The sequence below is a fragment of the Pseudoliparis swirei genome, chromosome 3 (assembly GCF_029220125.1).
Source record: "Pseudoliparis swirei isolate HS2019 ecotype Mariana Trench chromosome 3, NWPU_hadal_v1, whole genome shotgun sequence".
NCBI lineage: Eukaryota > Metazoa > Chordata > Actinopteri > Perciformes > Liparidae > Pseudoliparis > Pseudoliparis swirei.
In genome coordinates, this window is record NC_079390.1 from 24978206 (window position 1) to 24994583 (window position 16378).

At 43.7% G+C, this 16378-nt stretch overlaps 1 protein-coding gene across 1 annotated transcript; it reads right to left on the bottom strand.

Moving 5' to 3' along the window:
- Positions 1–6263: 6263 nt before the first annotated feature.
- LOC130191097 (neuronal acetylcholine receptor subunit alpha-9) lies at positions 6264–15564 on the bottom strand. Its single transcript, XM_056410771.1, has 6 exons — positions 15496–15564; positions 8520–8665; positions 8292–8446; positions 7971–8217; positions 7609–7894; positions 6264–6970 (listed from the first exon to the last, which is right to left on the bottom strand). The coding sequence occupies exons 1-6, from the start codon at positions 15551–15553 to the stop codon at positions 6264–6266; spliced, it is 1599 nt and encodes a 532-aa protein (XP_056266746.1). The 5' UTR covers positions 15554–15564.
- Positions 15565–16378: the final 814 nt, after the last annotated feature.

The following is a 16378-nucleotide window of genomic DNA, read 5'->3' on the forward strand; positions in this document are numbered from 1 at the left end:
TTAATTTTTTTTTGGGAGCACCGAAGACCCATTTTGACCCAGGAAAAACCCTGGATGGATGATAAATGGTGGATGATGGATGATAAATGGTGGATGATGGATGATAAATGGTGGATGATAAATGGTCGATGGTGGGTGGTGGATGATGGATGATAAATGGTGGATGATAAATGACGGATGGCGGCTGATGGATGGTGATGGCAGATGATGGTTGACGTATGATGAGTGGTGAATGGTGGATGACGGAAGGCGGGTGACAGATAGTGGATGATGGATGATGGATGACGGATGTTGGATGATTGGTGGTTGATGACGGATGGCGGAAGGCGGGTGACTGATGATGGATGATGGATGACGGATCATGGATGATGGACAGTTGATGACGGATGATGCTCTTATTGTTATGATCACTTTGTATGATTTGTTGGTGAAATGTTCCTCATGTTTTACATAAAGTATAAACAGTCTTTAAATGTTTAAGTGTCAAACACAAAAGATTTCTCAATGTGTTCCCGTGCTCGAGCCCGGTTGGTTGTACTTGGTCACATGATGCAGTGGATACCTGTCATTGTTGACGCTTGCTCTCAACATGTGAACAGGTGATTTTATTATTGCATCACAGTTCTGTAGACTCTCCGCTCCAAAAGTCAGCTGCAGGATAAATAAAGATAAGGGAGGAGGAATGAAGGATCACCCAGGAGACTGGAACTCGTCTTTAATGATGTTTCTGGTGAGTTGTGATTGAAATAGAGCTTGTTGAAAACCAAAAGTCCCGATCAGTAGAACCACAGCAGCCGCCATCACACGTGTAGAGAAGTGCTCTCTAATAGCTGATAGAATAACTTGTTATCTAATCAGCGAGGGTCCAGAACGTCACACTGGAACACTTCATAGAGCAGGAAACATCCATTGAACCATGATGGGACCTTCAGGGCCCCCGCAGCAGTCAATCACGAAACACATGGACACACGAATGTTTTTAATGTTGCGTCATAGACAAAGCAAATAAATGAGACATGTTCACTTGACAGCTCTTTAGCTCCATCTGCTGCAATTGTTGTGCTATTGCAAAGTAAAGTTCCTTCTAGAAAGCGATATTTGACAGTGAAGTGTGTGTTTATGTCTGTGATGACAGTGAAGTGTGTGTTTATGTCCGTGATGACAGTGAAGTGTGTGTTTATGTCTGTGATGACAGTGAAGTGTGTGTTTATGTCCGTGATGACAGTGAAGTGTGTGTTTATGTCTGTGATGACAGTGAAGTGTGTGTTTATGTCTGTGATGAAAGTGAAGTGTGTGTTTATGTCTGTGATGACAGTGAAGTGTGTGTTTATGTCTGTGATGACAGTGAAGTGTGTGTTTATGTCCGTGATGACAGTGAAGTGTGTGTTTATGTCTGTGATGACAGTGAAGTGTGTGTTTATGTCTGTGATGACAGTGAAGTGTGTGTTTATGTCTGTGATGACAGTGAAGTGTGTGTTTATGTCTGTGATGACAGTGAAGTGTGTGTTTATGTCCGTGATGACAGTGAAGTGTGTGTTTATGTCCGTGATGACAGTGAAGTGTGTGTTTATGTCTGTGATGACAGTGAAGTGTGTGTTTATGTCTGTGATGACAGTGAAGTGTGTGTTTATGTCTGTGATGACAGTGAAGTGTGTGTTTATGTCCGTGATGACAGTGAAGTGTGTGTTTATGTCTGTGATGACAGTGAAGTGTGTGTTTATGTCTGTGATGACAGTGAAGTATGTGTTTATGTCCGTGATGACAGTGAAGTGTGTGTTTATGTCTGTGATGACAGTGAAGTGTGTGTTTATGTCCGTGATGACAGTGAAGTGTGTGTTTATGTCCGTGATGACAGTGAAGTGTGTGTTTATGTCCGTGATGACAGTGAAGTGTGTGTTTATGTCCGTGATGACAGTGAAGTGTGTTTATGTCTGTGATGACAGTGAAGTGTGTGTTTATGTCCGTGATGACAGTGAAGTGTGTGTTTATGTCTGTGATGACAGTGAAGTGTGTGTTTATGTCTGTGATGACAGTGAAGTGTGTGTTTATGTCTGTGATGACAGTGAAGTGTGTGTTTATGTCTGTGATGACAGTGAAGTGTGTGTTTATGTCTGTGATGACAGTGAAGTGTGTGTTTATGTCTGTGATGACAGTGAAGTGTGTGTTTATGTCCGTGATGACAGTGAAGTGTGTGTTTATGTCTGTGATGACAGTGAAGTGTGTGTTTATGTCCGTGATGACAGTGAAGTGTGTGTTTATGTCCGTGATGACAGTGAAGTGTGTGTTTATGTCCGTGATGACAGTGAAGTGTGTGTTTATGTCCGTGATGACAGTGAAGTGTGTGTTTATGTCCGTGATGACAGTGAAGTGTGTGTTTATGTCCGTGATGACAGTGAAGTGTGTGTTTATGTCTGTGATGACAGTGAAGTGTGTGTTTATGTCCGTGATGACAGTGAAGTGTGTGTTTATGTCTGTGATGACAGTGAAGTGTGTGTTTATGTCTGTGATGACAGTGAAGTGTGTGTTTATGTCTGTGATGACAGTGAAGTGTGTGTTTATGTCCGTGATGACAGTGAAGTGTGTGTTTATGTCTGTGATGACAGTGAAGTGTGTGTTTATGTCTGTGATGACAGTGAAGTGTGTGTTTATGTCCGTGATGACAGTGAAGTGTGTGTTTATGTCTGTGATGACAGTGAAGTGTGTGTTTATGTCCGTGATGACAGTGAAGTGTGTGTTTATGTCTGTGATGACAGTGAAGTGTGTGTTTATGTCCGTGATGACAGTGAAGTGTGTGTTTATGTCCGTGATGACAGTGAAGTGTGTGTTTATGTCCGTGATGACAGTGAAGTGTGTGTTTATGTCTGTGATGACAGTGAAGTGTGTGTTTATGTCTGTGATGACAGTGAAGTGTGTGTTTATGTCTGTGATGACAGTGAAGTGTGTGTTTATGTCTGTGATGACAGTGAAGTGTGTGTTTATGTCTGTGATGACAGTGAAGTGTGTGTTTATGTCCGTGATGACAGTGAAGTGTGTGTTTATGTCTGTGATGACAGTGAAGTGTGTGTTTATGTCCGTGATGACAGTGAAGTGTGTGTTTATGTCCGTGATGACAGTGAAGTGTGTGTTTATGTCTGTGATGACAGTGAAGTGTGTGTTTATGTCTGTGATGACAGTGAAGTGTGTGTTTATGTCTGTGATGACAGTGAAGTGTGTGTTTATGTCTGTGATGACAGTGAAGTGTGTGTTTATGTCCGTGATGACAGTGAAGTGTGTGTTTATGTCCGTGATGACAGTGAAGTGTGTGTTTATGTCTGTGATGACAGTGAAGTGTGTGTTTATGTCTGTGATGACAGTGAAGTGTGTGTTTATGTCTGTGATGACAGTGAAGTGTGTGTTTATGTCCGTGATGACAGTGAAGTGTGTGTTTATGTCCGTGATGACAGTGAAGTGTGTGTTTATGTCTGTGATGACAGTGAAGTGTGTGTTTATGTCCGTGATGACAGTGAAGTGTGTGTTTATGTCTGTGATGACAGTGAAGTGTGTGTTTATGTCTGTGATGACAGTGAAGTGTGTGTTTATGTCTGTGATGACAGTGAAGTGTGTGTTTATGTCCGTGATGACAGTGAAGTGTGTGTTTATGTCTGTGATGACAGTGAAGTGTGTGTTTATGTCTGTGATGACAGTGAAGTGTGTGTTTATGTCTGTGATGACAGTGAAGTGTGTGTTTATGTCTGTGATGACAGTGAAGTGTGTGTTTATGTCCGTGATGACAGTGAAGTGTGTGTTTATGTCTGTGATGACAGTGAAGTGTGTGTTTATGTCCGTGATGACAGTGAAGTGTGTGTTTATGTCTGTGATGACAGTGAAGTGTGTGTTTATGTCTGTGATGACAGTGAAGTGTGTGTTTATGTCTGTGATGACAGTGAAGTGTGTGTTTATGTCCGTGATGACAGTGAAGTGTGTGTTTATGTCTGTGATGACAGTGAAGTGTGTGTTTATGTCCGTGATGACAGTGAAGTGTGTGTTTATGTCTGTGATGACAGTGAAGTGTGTGTTTATGTCTGTGATGACAGTGAAGTGTGTGTTTATGTCTGTGATGACAGTGAAGTGTGTGTTTATGTCTGTGATGACAGTGAAGTGTGTGTTTATGTCCGTGATGACAGTGAAGTGTGTGTTTATGTCTGTGATGACAGTGAAGTGTGTGTTTATGTCTGTGATGACAGTGAAGTGTGTGTTTATGTCTGTGATGACAGTGAAGTGTGTGTTTATGTCTGTGATGACAGTGAAGTGTGTGTTTATGATACCACAGGGAATTGACCTATCAACATTTTACCTTCATGCCCAAAGGGTCAGAACCGTGGTGGTGGTTCTTGCCCATTTAACCTACTGTGGCCCAACTGGGACCCTTTGTTGTGTTCATGGGGTCAAATGTAGACAAGCCATAAATTCACAACAACAACACAAAAGTGTTTGGAAAGGGAATTTCAGAAGTTACATAATCTCACTTAAGGGGTTTGAAAATGTATCCATCAATTGATCCATTGAATAAACACATTTCCAATTTAAAAATCAATCAATGGAAACAGGTGCAGAGTTTTATACTTTAACACTATTAAATTCCAGGTGAAATCTGTCAGGTTTTACAGTTGAAGGGATTGATGATCCATGAAGAGTTACTGGCACTGGAAGCACCGACCGAGAGGACCGACCCGGAGGACCGAGTAAGAGGACCACCAGGTAGGGACAGACTGAGAGGACCAACTGGAACTGGAAGAACCGACCCGTAGGGACCGACCGAAAGGACCGACTGGGAGCCGGCTCAACCCAGATATCCCCACATTTAGGAGTTTTTACATTTGAGCTGGAAGTATGCTTTTCTTAGCTACACTCATTGGCCTTATATTGTATTAAAGATGATTTAATGAATGGAAAAACAACATTCATAGTGACAATCACACATGTCAATCATATCAATGTGATTGATGAGTTAAAAAGTCAAAAAACACTCTATGTATGTAACAAACGTGTTGCAAACATGTTTTTAGACCAGTGATAGTAATTTCGTGTGTGGGAGAAGCTCTTTAATTAGATGGAGGAAACCTTTAATTAGATGGAGGAACCCTTTAATAAGATGGACAAAGAGGACCAACAGGAAGGACCGACCAGAAGGAGTGACCGAGAGGACCAACTGTGACTGGAAGGACCGACCGGAAGGAAAGATGAATTGATGAAAAGGAGAAACAATATTCAGTGACAATCACACGTCAATCATATCAATGTGATTGATGATTTAAAAAGTCAAAAAAACACTCTATGTATGTAACAAACGTGTTGCAAACATGTTTTTAGACCAGTGATAGTGAGTGTGTGTGTTGGAGGAACCCTTTAATAAGAGGGAGGAACCCTTTAATAAGATGGAGGAACACTTAAATAATAAGATGGAGGAACCCTTTAATAAGAGGGAGGAACCCTTTAATAATAAGATGGAGGAACCCTTTACTAAGAGGGAGGAACCCTTTACTAAGAGGGAGGGACCCTTTAATAAGATGGAGGAACCCTTTAATAAGAGGGAGGAACCCTTTAATAATAAGATGGAGGAACCCTTTACTAAGAGGGAGGAACCCTTTACTAAGAGGGAGGGACCCTTTAATAAGATGGAGGAACCCTTTAATAAGAGGGAGGAACCCTTTACTAAGAGGGAGGAACCCTTTAATAAGATGGAGGAACCCTTTACTAAGAGGGAGGAACCCTTTACTAAGAGGGAGGGACCCTTTACTAAGAGGGAGGAACCCTTTAATAAGATGGAGGAACCCTTTACTAAGAGGGAGGAACCCTTTAATAAGAGGGAGGAACCCTTTAAGCTTTCTTTCCACCCGGAGCCGGTTTGAATGTATTTCGCGTCAGTTCTCCTTACACATGTTGCTTTGTTCACACTTCTGTTCATTGAGGTTTTTATTTCACGCCCTGCCATCCTGCTCCTCACCCGAGTGCTTTAGGGTTGGGCTTAGGGTTACGGTTGGGTATGTGACGGGTTGATAACGTTGGTTCCTGTGGTTTAAAAGCATTTGTTCACTTATAACTCAAATAACACTTTCATAATGTTGATAACGTGCTACCAGATGGAGAATACATTAAACCTTAAACTATAAACCATCTGAAATTCATGACAAAAAACTATGAAAAAAAATAATAATTGTAATTGTATCGGCGTGCCAACTTGCTACCGAGACCCTCTCATATGGATTTTCAAAACCGGATCTCCATCAGATAGCCTTTCCCAGGATTAGGATGCTCATGAAGAAGACCATGATGAAGAAGAGCCACATGAAGAAGCGGTCCATGACCTTGGCGACCTTCCTCCACTCACCGATGCGCAGCTGCCCAGCCCGCTGGTCCTGGTACGAGTTGGCAATGTACTCAACGTCCCTGCGCAGCCCCATGTGCTGACAGACGCACAGGGTCTTCACCAGCATCTCCTTCCTGCTCCCTCTGGCTCCGCCTCCCCACTCTCCTCCGCTGTTGGCCTCCTCTCTTTCCCCCTCACCACCTCCAGCAGCTCCTCCCTCCTCCGAGTGGTCGATGGTCACGAACAGATCCTCTTTCCATTCCGTCTGGGTGGTCAGATCCCGGCCCGGCTTCAGAGGCTCCCCGGCGCCCTCCTCCTCCTCCTCCTCCTCCACCCTCCCCGCCATCACTTGCCCGTTCGCGTCCCAGTTGGTCCTCTTGGTGTTGGCCGGCGAGGCGTCCGACTCCTCCTGCGACGGAGGCTTCTTCCTGGACGGCGTCCTGCCGAGGCAGTTCCCGTCGACCTCGTAGATGAAGCAGATGCGGGCGAGGTAGTTGAGGATGAAGCGCTGGGCCCACCGGGGGACGGGCCGACCCTCGGGGCCACAGTGGTGGATGTTCATGATGAAGATGGTGAGCGCTGTGGATGCAGTGACCATCGTCATGGTGGCAATGTAGTACTTTCCTGTGGAGAAAGATAAATAAAGATCATTTGAAACAGTTAAATGGTTAACGTCTCAAAATGGCTAAATAGTTTCCTGATTCCTGCACCCTGGCCTGGACCTGGCCTCCTTCCCAATGGCCCTGCCACCTCCTTTATGACTCCTGCCACCTCCTTTGTGTTTCCTGCCTCAAAGGCCTGGACTCATTGGTCAGGCCTCTTTCATGATGCCTCCTGCCATGATGTACGTTTGGCTGTTTTTATATTTAAAGCCCATGTCACTTTTTACCAAGTCGTCCAACCACAGTGTAGAAGAGGCGGGACAAGTATCACAAAGACCAACTATCACATTATGATTGAATAGAACTGCTGAATAACGACAACAACAATAGAGGATAAATTGGAAATTACATATAATCGGAATCAGAAACATTTATTTGCTGCGTGTGTTAGACAATCAAAGAATTAGACTTGGCGGCTGGTGTTTACATTAGACAGACAAACAAAACAACAACAATCAACAGTCAACATAACCCCATGATACCCTTCCCCCTGATGTGCGACATTTTTAGATAACAGCAACCGGACGCAACCAAATAATCTCAGTTGAAAATGGTTGCACCTCCCAAGAGCTTAAAAGGTAAGAATCAGAGTGGTCTCACCTATCAGTGGGACGCTCTCCGAGGGCGGCATGCTCTCAGCCACCAGCAGCTGGAACACGGTGAGGGCCAGCAGCACCGTGACACCCAGAGAGACCTTTTCACCAGAGTCTGCCGGCAGGTAGAAGCCCAGCGGAGCCAAAAAGGAGATCATCATGCAGGGAATGAGGAGGTTAAAGATATAGAAGGAGGATCGTCTCTTCAGATTGAGGCTGAAGGTGATGTCTGGGTACGGATCTGAACAGCAACCATACTGGATGACGTTCTTCTTTGCCGGCATGCCCAGAACCTGGACAGAAACACAACTAGAGGTACATTCAGGGATGAGGTCTCGCTTCGAGCACGTGAACCTGGCCAACACTCACCTCCCACTCCACATTGGGGACGAAGTCGGCCAGGTCGGCGCTGTCCAAGGCATTGGACAGGTCCATCTGGTGGCCGTTGTGAGTCCAGGACCCAAAGGTGAGGTGACACTGCTGCAAATCAAAGGGGAAGAAGGCTACATCCACGGAGCAGGAGCTTTTGGTGATGGCCGGCTGGTCCCACATGACCTGGCCATCGTTACGGAGAACCACGTTGGTCTCCATGGAGCTGGAGAACTGGTCGTCGGCACTGCAGGGGAGGAAGTGCAGGAGGTCGCGTGGAGGCCGACAAGGGAAGGAGCACAATGTGTTTGCCACGCCTACCTGTTGTACAGGACGATGTCCGGTCTCCAGACGTAGCTACTGGGGATGCGGATGGTGTCCAGGCCATCGTAGTCCTCCTTCTTCCAGGTGAGGTAGGTGTCCATCCACACCTGGCGGATCCACAGGTAGGTGGTCAGGATTTGGTTCCGCTCGTCCTGGTGAAAGGACACACCCACATCAAGCACGAGCACCGATACACACACCACGAACATCTGGATCGGCGGTCACCATGTCGATGATCTGGGAGAGCGTGATCTGCAGCGTGACGTTGATGATGTGGTTGGTGTCCTCCACCGGGCGCAAGGCGTTGGTGTAGTTGGAGAACAAGTCACTCAACAGCTTCTGGGCGTAGCGACCATGAGCGGCGAGGCAGCCTGCAGGGGGAGGAGCATCTTCATGAAACCAGGACAACTCATGGCCCCATTCCTGCTCCCAGAGGACCTTTGGATGTTAGACAGAGTAAAGCTCCACTAGTGGTAAAACACACACACAATCAGAACACAAACTCAGAAACACATTTCCCAGTACAATGAACCTGCCGATCTCCAGTTTGACACTTTAGTCGTTAGCGTCTGCAGAACAGCGAGGAGGAGGGGGAGGGGGTGCACATGAACCAAGTCCAATACTGTTCTTTTTAAATATCGAAAGCATAAACTGAAACCAAATAAGGTAAAAGGTGTTTATATTAGGGCTGTCAATCGATAAAAAAAAATTAACTAATTAATCGCACAGTTTGAAATTGCGATTAATTAATCGCGATTAATCGCAATTAAAAGTTAAAAGTTAAAAGTTCATTCTTTTTAAAGACAAAACTTCACACAGAGCTGTGTTTTCAAAGAGGCTCCTACCTATAAAGTGCCAGCGAGGTATTTAATATCGTGGATGATAAATTGTTTCTTCAGTGAAACATCAGATTAGTAAAAAAAAAAGAAGTATATTGAGACCCCATTGGTCCTGTCATCTTTAACATTGAACACAGCAGAACCAGTGGCCTTGATAACTGACTGACATTCAAATATGTCACGTTAACCCTCTGGAGGCTGGGCTCATTTTATACATTTTACAAAACAAACAAAAAATTCACCGTTTAACCCTTGTGTTGCCTTCGGGTCATTTTGACCCGAATCAATATTACACCCTCCTGCCGCCTTCGGGTTAATTTGACCCCATTCAATGTTTAATGTCGGTGTTCTTTCGGTAGTCAACAAACAAACATAAAGTGCCTCACACTTAAACTTGGAAAACAATATTAATTCTTATAATTTTCTGGAGGTTTTAATTGCTGGCCTCAAATTGAACCCAAAGGGTAAAATATGTTAGTAAATATAAAGGTAACAGGAGGGTGAAACATTGAATCGGGTCAAAATGACCCAAAGGCAACACAAGGGTTAAAAGTGTTTCCCTTCTTTTTAAACACAAAACTTCACACAGAGCTGTGTTTTCAAAGAGGCTCCTACATATACAGTGCCAGCGAGGTATTTAATATCGTGGATGATAAATTGTTTCTTCAGTGAAACATCAGATTAGTTAAAAAAAAGAAGTATATTGAGACCCCATTGGTCCTGTCATCTTTAACACTGAACAGCAGCAGAACCAGTGGCCTTGATAACTGACTGACATTCAAATATGTCACGTTAACCCTCTGGAGGCTGGGGGCATTTTATACATTTTACAAAATAAATTAAATTCACCGTTTAAAGTTTTTTGCATGTGACACACCCCCACGTGTTATACATCAAACATTCCAGAACAATCTCAGCTCTGAAATGAGCCTCATTGTCCTCGCGCCGTGTTCTCTGCTCTCTGACTGACAGGCTGCTAAATGAGCCTAACCTGTGAGGTGGGAGGTCCTTTGTGATTTACTGAGTGTTCATTGGTTTCTTTTCCCCCGAAATGTTGACAGATAAACGGATTGACCAATCACGGTGAAGGTTTCGTGTGACGAGTTCTTTCCGCGCCGCGTGTCCCGACACGTCGCCCTCCGTTCCTCTGTGGATCAGAGGGGGAGACGGGAGGAAGGAGGAGCAGGAGGAAACCCGACTGATTCATCCACCAGTTAAACTGATTTATGATCCTTATCTTCGCGGAGAAATAATTGTTTTAAAAACGGAAACAGTGTCAAACCGTACTGCTACGGTTAAAAAAAAAAAAAACTTGCGTTAATTGCGTTACAATATTTTAGTGCGTTAACGCGGCCAAATTAATCGCATAGATTAACGCGTTAACGCTGACAGCCCTAGTTTATATAGATGTGTATATATGTGTATATATAGATGTATATATACACATATATGTATATATATGTGTATATATATACATATAAATACACATATATACATATATATAAATACACATATATATACATATATACAGTATAAATACACATATATATACATATATATAAATACACATATAAATACACATATATATACATATATATAAATACACATATATATACATATATATAAATACACATATATATACATATATATGAATACATATATATTTATATACATATATATGTGTACATAAATATATATATGTCTATATATATACAGTATATATAAAACATTCATGCCCCCCTATGTTGAGCTGAGTCCTTCCACAGATTAATTCGATCTTTTTTTAGCAAACTAGTAAATACAATAATAATGTAAATGAATATAGTAAACACAAAGGGGCGTACTCACAATGTGATGGACAGTGTTCATGAAGTGTAAATCATCAACAGTGCTCTTGAGCGTCTCTTTGATCTGAATATGTTCCTATCAGCTGGAGGCAGCAGACCACAGGCTGAGGCCTTATAAGTAAATATGAGCCTGTTTATGAGCCCTGAATCTTCATAGCAGAAGGTCTCGGGAACATCTGAGATTTATGGTGTCAGGGTCTTCTGAGGAGCCACACATTCATCACTGAGACTTCATTCTCATCATTAAGACTTGAAGAGTGATTTCATATATTCAGGTTTCGCTTCAAAGATGCTTTTCACTTTCTTCTTAATAACCGTTTGATCTCTAAATGAAGAGTTATGAGAAGAGGATCATAAGTTCTGCTGCTTCATGTTCTAACTGATGGACTCGAGCCGGAGATGAAGACTCTCGGGTTTCATGATGTGCTTTGCACTAAAAAGGAAGCGCACAAGACCACGCCCACTTACGAGACCACGCCCACTTCTGACCGTCAGAAGTGAGATATATGACTGAACTGTGACATCTGGACTCAAAGTTGGAGCCATCAGAGACCTCACGAGGAGACCTGGTCCTCCTTGTGAGGTCTGATGTTTAAGGCAGATTAAATGTCACAGTTCATGCCTCAATCAGGTCTTCAGACGTCCTCCATTCTGTTGGTTTTATGGTCCATCACGTGAGACGGTCCTCCAGTCCTCTAGTCTCACTAGAGGACTGGAGGGCTGATGGGCTAGAGGACTGGAGCACTAGAGGGCTAGAGGACTGAATGACAGAAGGACTGGAGGACTATAAGACAGGAGGTCTATAGGGCTGGAGGTCTAGAGGACTGGAGCACTAGAGGGCTAGAGAACGGGAGGACGAGAGGACGGGAGGACTAGAAGACAGGAGGTCTATAGGGCTGGAGGTCTAGAGGACTGGAGCACTAGAGGGCTAGAGGATAGGAGGACTAGAAGACAGGAGGTCTATAGGGCTGGAGGTCTAGAGGACTGGAGCACTAGAGAGCTAGAGGATAGGAGGACTAGAAGACAGGAGGTCTATAGGGCTGGAGGTCTAGAGGACTGGAGCACTAGAGGGCTAGAGGATAGGAGGACTAGAAGACAGGAGGTCTATAGGGCTGGAGGTCTAGAGGACTGGAGCACTAGAGAGCTAGAGGATAGGAGGACTAGAAGACAGGAGGTCTATAGGGCTGGAGGTCTAGAGGACTGGGGCACTAGAGGGCTAGAGAACGGGAGGACGAGAGGACGGGAGGACTAGAAGACAGGAGGTCTATAGGGCTGGAGGTCTAGAGGACTGGAGCACTAGAGGGCTAGAGGATAGGAGGACTAGAAGACAGGAGGTATATAGGGCTGGAGGTCTAGAGGACTGGAGCACTAGAGGGCTAGAGGACTGAATGACAGAAGGACTGGAGGACTATAAGACAGGAGGTCTATAGGGCTGGAGGTCTAGAGGACTGGAGCACTAGAGGGCTAGAGAACGGGAGGACGAGAGGACGGGAGGACTAGAAGACAGGAGGTCTATAGGGCTGGAGGTCTAGAGGACTGGAGCACTAGAGGGCTAGAGGATAGGAGGACTAGAAGACAGGAGGTCTATAGGGCTGGAGGTCTAGAGGACTGGAGCACTAGAGAGCTAGAGGATAGGAGGACTAGAAGACAGGAGGTCTATAGGGCTGGAGGTCTAGAGGACTGGAGCACTAGAGGGCTAGAGGATAGGAGGACTAGAAGACAGGAGGTCTATAGGGCTAGAGGACTGGAGCACTAGAGGGCTAGAGGATAGGAGGACTAGAAGACAGGAGGTCTATAGGGCTGGAGGTCTAGAGGACTGGAGCACTAGAGAGCTAGAGGATAGGAGGACTAGAAGACAGGAGGTCTATAGGGCTGGAGGTCTAGAGGACTGGAGCACTAGAGGACTAGAGGATAGGAGGACTAGAAGACAGGAGGTCTATAGGGCTGGAGGTCTAGAGGACTGGAGCACTAGAGGGCTAGAGGATAGGAGGACTAGAAGACAGGAGGTCTATAGGGCTGGAGGTCTAGAGGACTGGAGCACTAGAGGACTAGAGGATAGGAAGACTAGAAGACAGGAGGTCTATAGGGCTGGAGGCAATGAGAAGAGTCCTCATGCCTCCGTGTCCAACACCTTCGTCCTAGGAAGGATCTCCTAACAACTCCGAAGCAGATTACCATTTAAATTGACGCTGTGTATTCGGACTGCTGATGAATGGAGGTTGACCCAGCTCTGAGCGTCTTGGTATCTGTTGAGAAGGACTTCAGTGTTCCTAGTCACAGACCACATGTGGATCTCTGATGGATAGATGAACACCCTCCTTCCACTGGTTTGGTTTTATTCCCTTATTTGGTGTTCATGCTGCACACATGATATGACATGTAACACCGTGTCTCATTATCAGAGCTGCCTCCATAGTTTAGAAAAAGAAACACACAAGCAAAGAAACGTGGACTGAAGCGCAGCAACACATTACAAGTAATACGCATGATACACAAACAAATAAGTTGTGTAAATAATTGCATAACTTGAAACTGCCAAACAACAGCAAACACCCAAAGGACCCATAGAATCATCTAAGGGACCCATTGAACCACCTGTTGGACCTCTAGAATCACCTTCGAAAGGACCCATATAACGACCCAAATGAACCCTAAGACCACTTAGAGGACCCATATAATTCCCAAAGGGACCTCTAGAACCATCTAAAGGATCCAGAGAAACAGTCTAAAGGACCTATAAAACCACCTCAAGAATGTTAATGTCCCAAACACCTGCTTGAACCACTTCAGGACATTTAGAGTCCATCGACTGTCCTGAGTGATGACTTGAAAGAGAGACCCAACTTTCACTAACATATTGATGACACTTTTTGCCACTGAAGAGCTCCTAACAGTAAAGATCTGCGTTATGACGATGTACTTCATCCCATCTACTAAACATGATGACTTTGAGCTCATTTCCTGTCATGGGATCATCTCAGCCCTGAAGTCAATCTGAAGCTCTGCCTCCTATTGTCTCCGTCCATCGTTGAGACGTCTTCATGGTGAGATCATGACTCAGCAGTTTGTAAGATAGTGAAGGACTTAAAGTGTGAGCGCTAACAGCTGAGAGCCAGCTGCACAAACACACACATACACACTCACACTTACAGTCACACACACACACATACGACCTGAGCTGTGTGTGTGTGTGTGTTACAGCTTCCGTCTTCACATTTAGAGTCAGTTTTAACTTAACTAGAAGGACAGCTGGTTTTATGTTTATTTTGGTGATTTTGATTAAATATATACATATATATTTATACATACATATACATATATCTATATATTTTATTGAAGCATCCGGACGCTGTGGGTTGATCGAAGGTTGCATGAGAACCCGTTGGTTTGTGGACCAGAACTCAAGTTCTGCAATGTGGCCGCGCCATCTTGATTTTTGGCTGTTGCCATCTTGATTTTTGCTTGTTACCATTTTGGTTTTTATAAAAATACTTTTTGTGTCTTGGTGTTTAGACCATTTTGACATTTGACATCTCAGTCTCAACATTCTGAAAGGTCACAGCAACAGTCCGCTTTTTCAGATCACTTAAATAGATGTGTTAACAGGAATACAGATTTGTTTTAATATAAAGTGGTCCATAGGGCCCTTAATTAAAATATCCCTTATTTATTCCTTCACAATAAAATCATGCCAGTTGTAACGTGGCAGTAAAGCTCTTCCTGTCCTCATTACTAGACTCAATGAATCAGTTCAATGGAGAGAATGAAAATGACTAAACATTCAGCTGAGATTTACGGGTTTTGAATATTTTAGCAGAAGCACTTTGATGGTGAATTAATAGTTAACATATTTGCAAAAACTCAGTGAACATGAATACAAACTTAAAACCTCTGGTTGGTAAAACATGTTTGTAGACCTGCTTAGATAAACCCAACTATTAATCAAAGTACAATACAATTAATGATTGACAGATTTATTGATTGTGAAAATAACTTTTAGTTACAGCTTTATTGAAAATAAATTATTTTAGTCAATCTTCTGTTGCTGTGATGGAACAACTATTTTTGGTTTATTAGCCGATATTGTGATATAGTAACAATTATTAAAATGTTGTTATTATTCCCTGGATGGACTGGCGGCCTGTCGAGGGTGTCCCCTGCCTTCGCCCTGTGTCAGCTGGGATCGGCTCCAGCGCCCCGCGGCCCTAATGAGGATAAACTGTATTGATAATGGATGTTATTATTGTTCTTATTACTATTATATGATTTTTTATTCACATTATTATTATTATATGATTTTTTATTCACAGGTGAAATGTTCACCCAGCTCAAATGTCGATGACTTTAATCTTTGTCTCCTCTTCATCAGAGCCTTCAATCTCACTTCCTGTCCATCAACTTCTGGAGGAACTTGTTTTCTAAATGAAATAATCTGTAAAAACAAGTCTCCATGAATAAGTTACTCAACAATGATAAACTCTCCACTTCTTCTTCTGAAGATGAACATGTTCTCACCTGGAAGACAGAAGAGGAACAGAAAGTACTCGATCGGTCCACCGCGGAGTAGCTTCATCCTGATCACGGCTATCGATCCAGAAATAATATCAGATTATAATAATCACTGATCAACCAGCGTCCACCGAGCAGAGCGGATGAGACAGACTGAGAGAGAGAGAGAGGGGGGGGGGGGCGGGAGAGAGAGGGAGAGAGAGATGGACTGTGGTTGCTGTCGTAGTCTCTGTGTATGAGGGGTCGTTAGTGCCACGTTGGGGAACCAGGCGTGAAAACTGAGACATAATTCTCTGGAGTTCATATACAAACAGTTCATTGTTGAGCTGTCACACGGAGGAACACACAAAGTCACGGTGGGCGACCTCGAGGTGACTCTGTACAGCTCTAATGTTCTCTACCGGTTCAGGTCAAAGGTCAGAGGGGAACCGGGCTCTGCTCTGGCTGTTCATCAGGGAGTCCTCTGTCAGGCACTGATGTTTGAGCAGCAACGCGTCGTTACAAAGTCACTTCCTGCTTCACAAGACGGGGACCAAAAACAACGTGAGAGCAGATTCTTTCACATTAAACGTTAATAAATCCTAAATAACAGAGTTTGAGACGTGAAGAGGAGATTAACGGATTAGCAGGAACATAACTATCTGAACGACACAAAGTCCAGGAGTCAGACACCTTTATCTCTTCTTCATTGTGTCCTTAATGTGTCAGATCTCAGAGATTAATATCACACAGGAGGCTTTACATGTTCAGTCATGATCTCTCAAACATGGGATGAGGTCATCCTCACTTTGGCTTTCAAATCTTTAAAAAACACAAACAAAATAATATAAAGACAGATGTATAAAAGGCCTCTCTCTCTCTATATCTATATCTATATCTATAGATATAG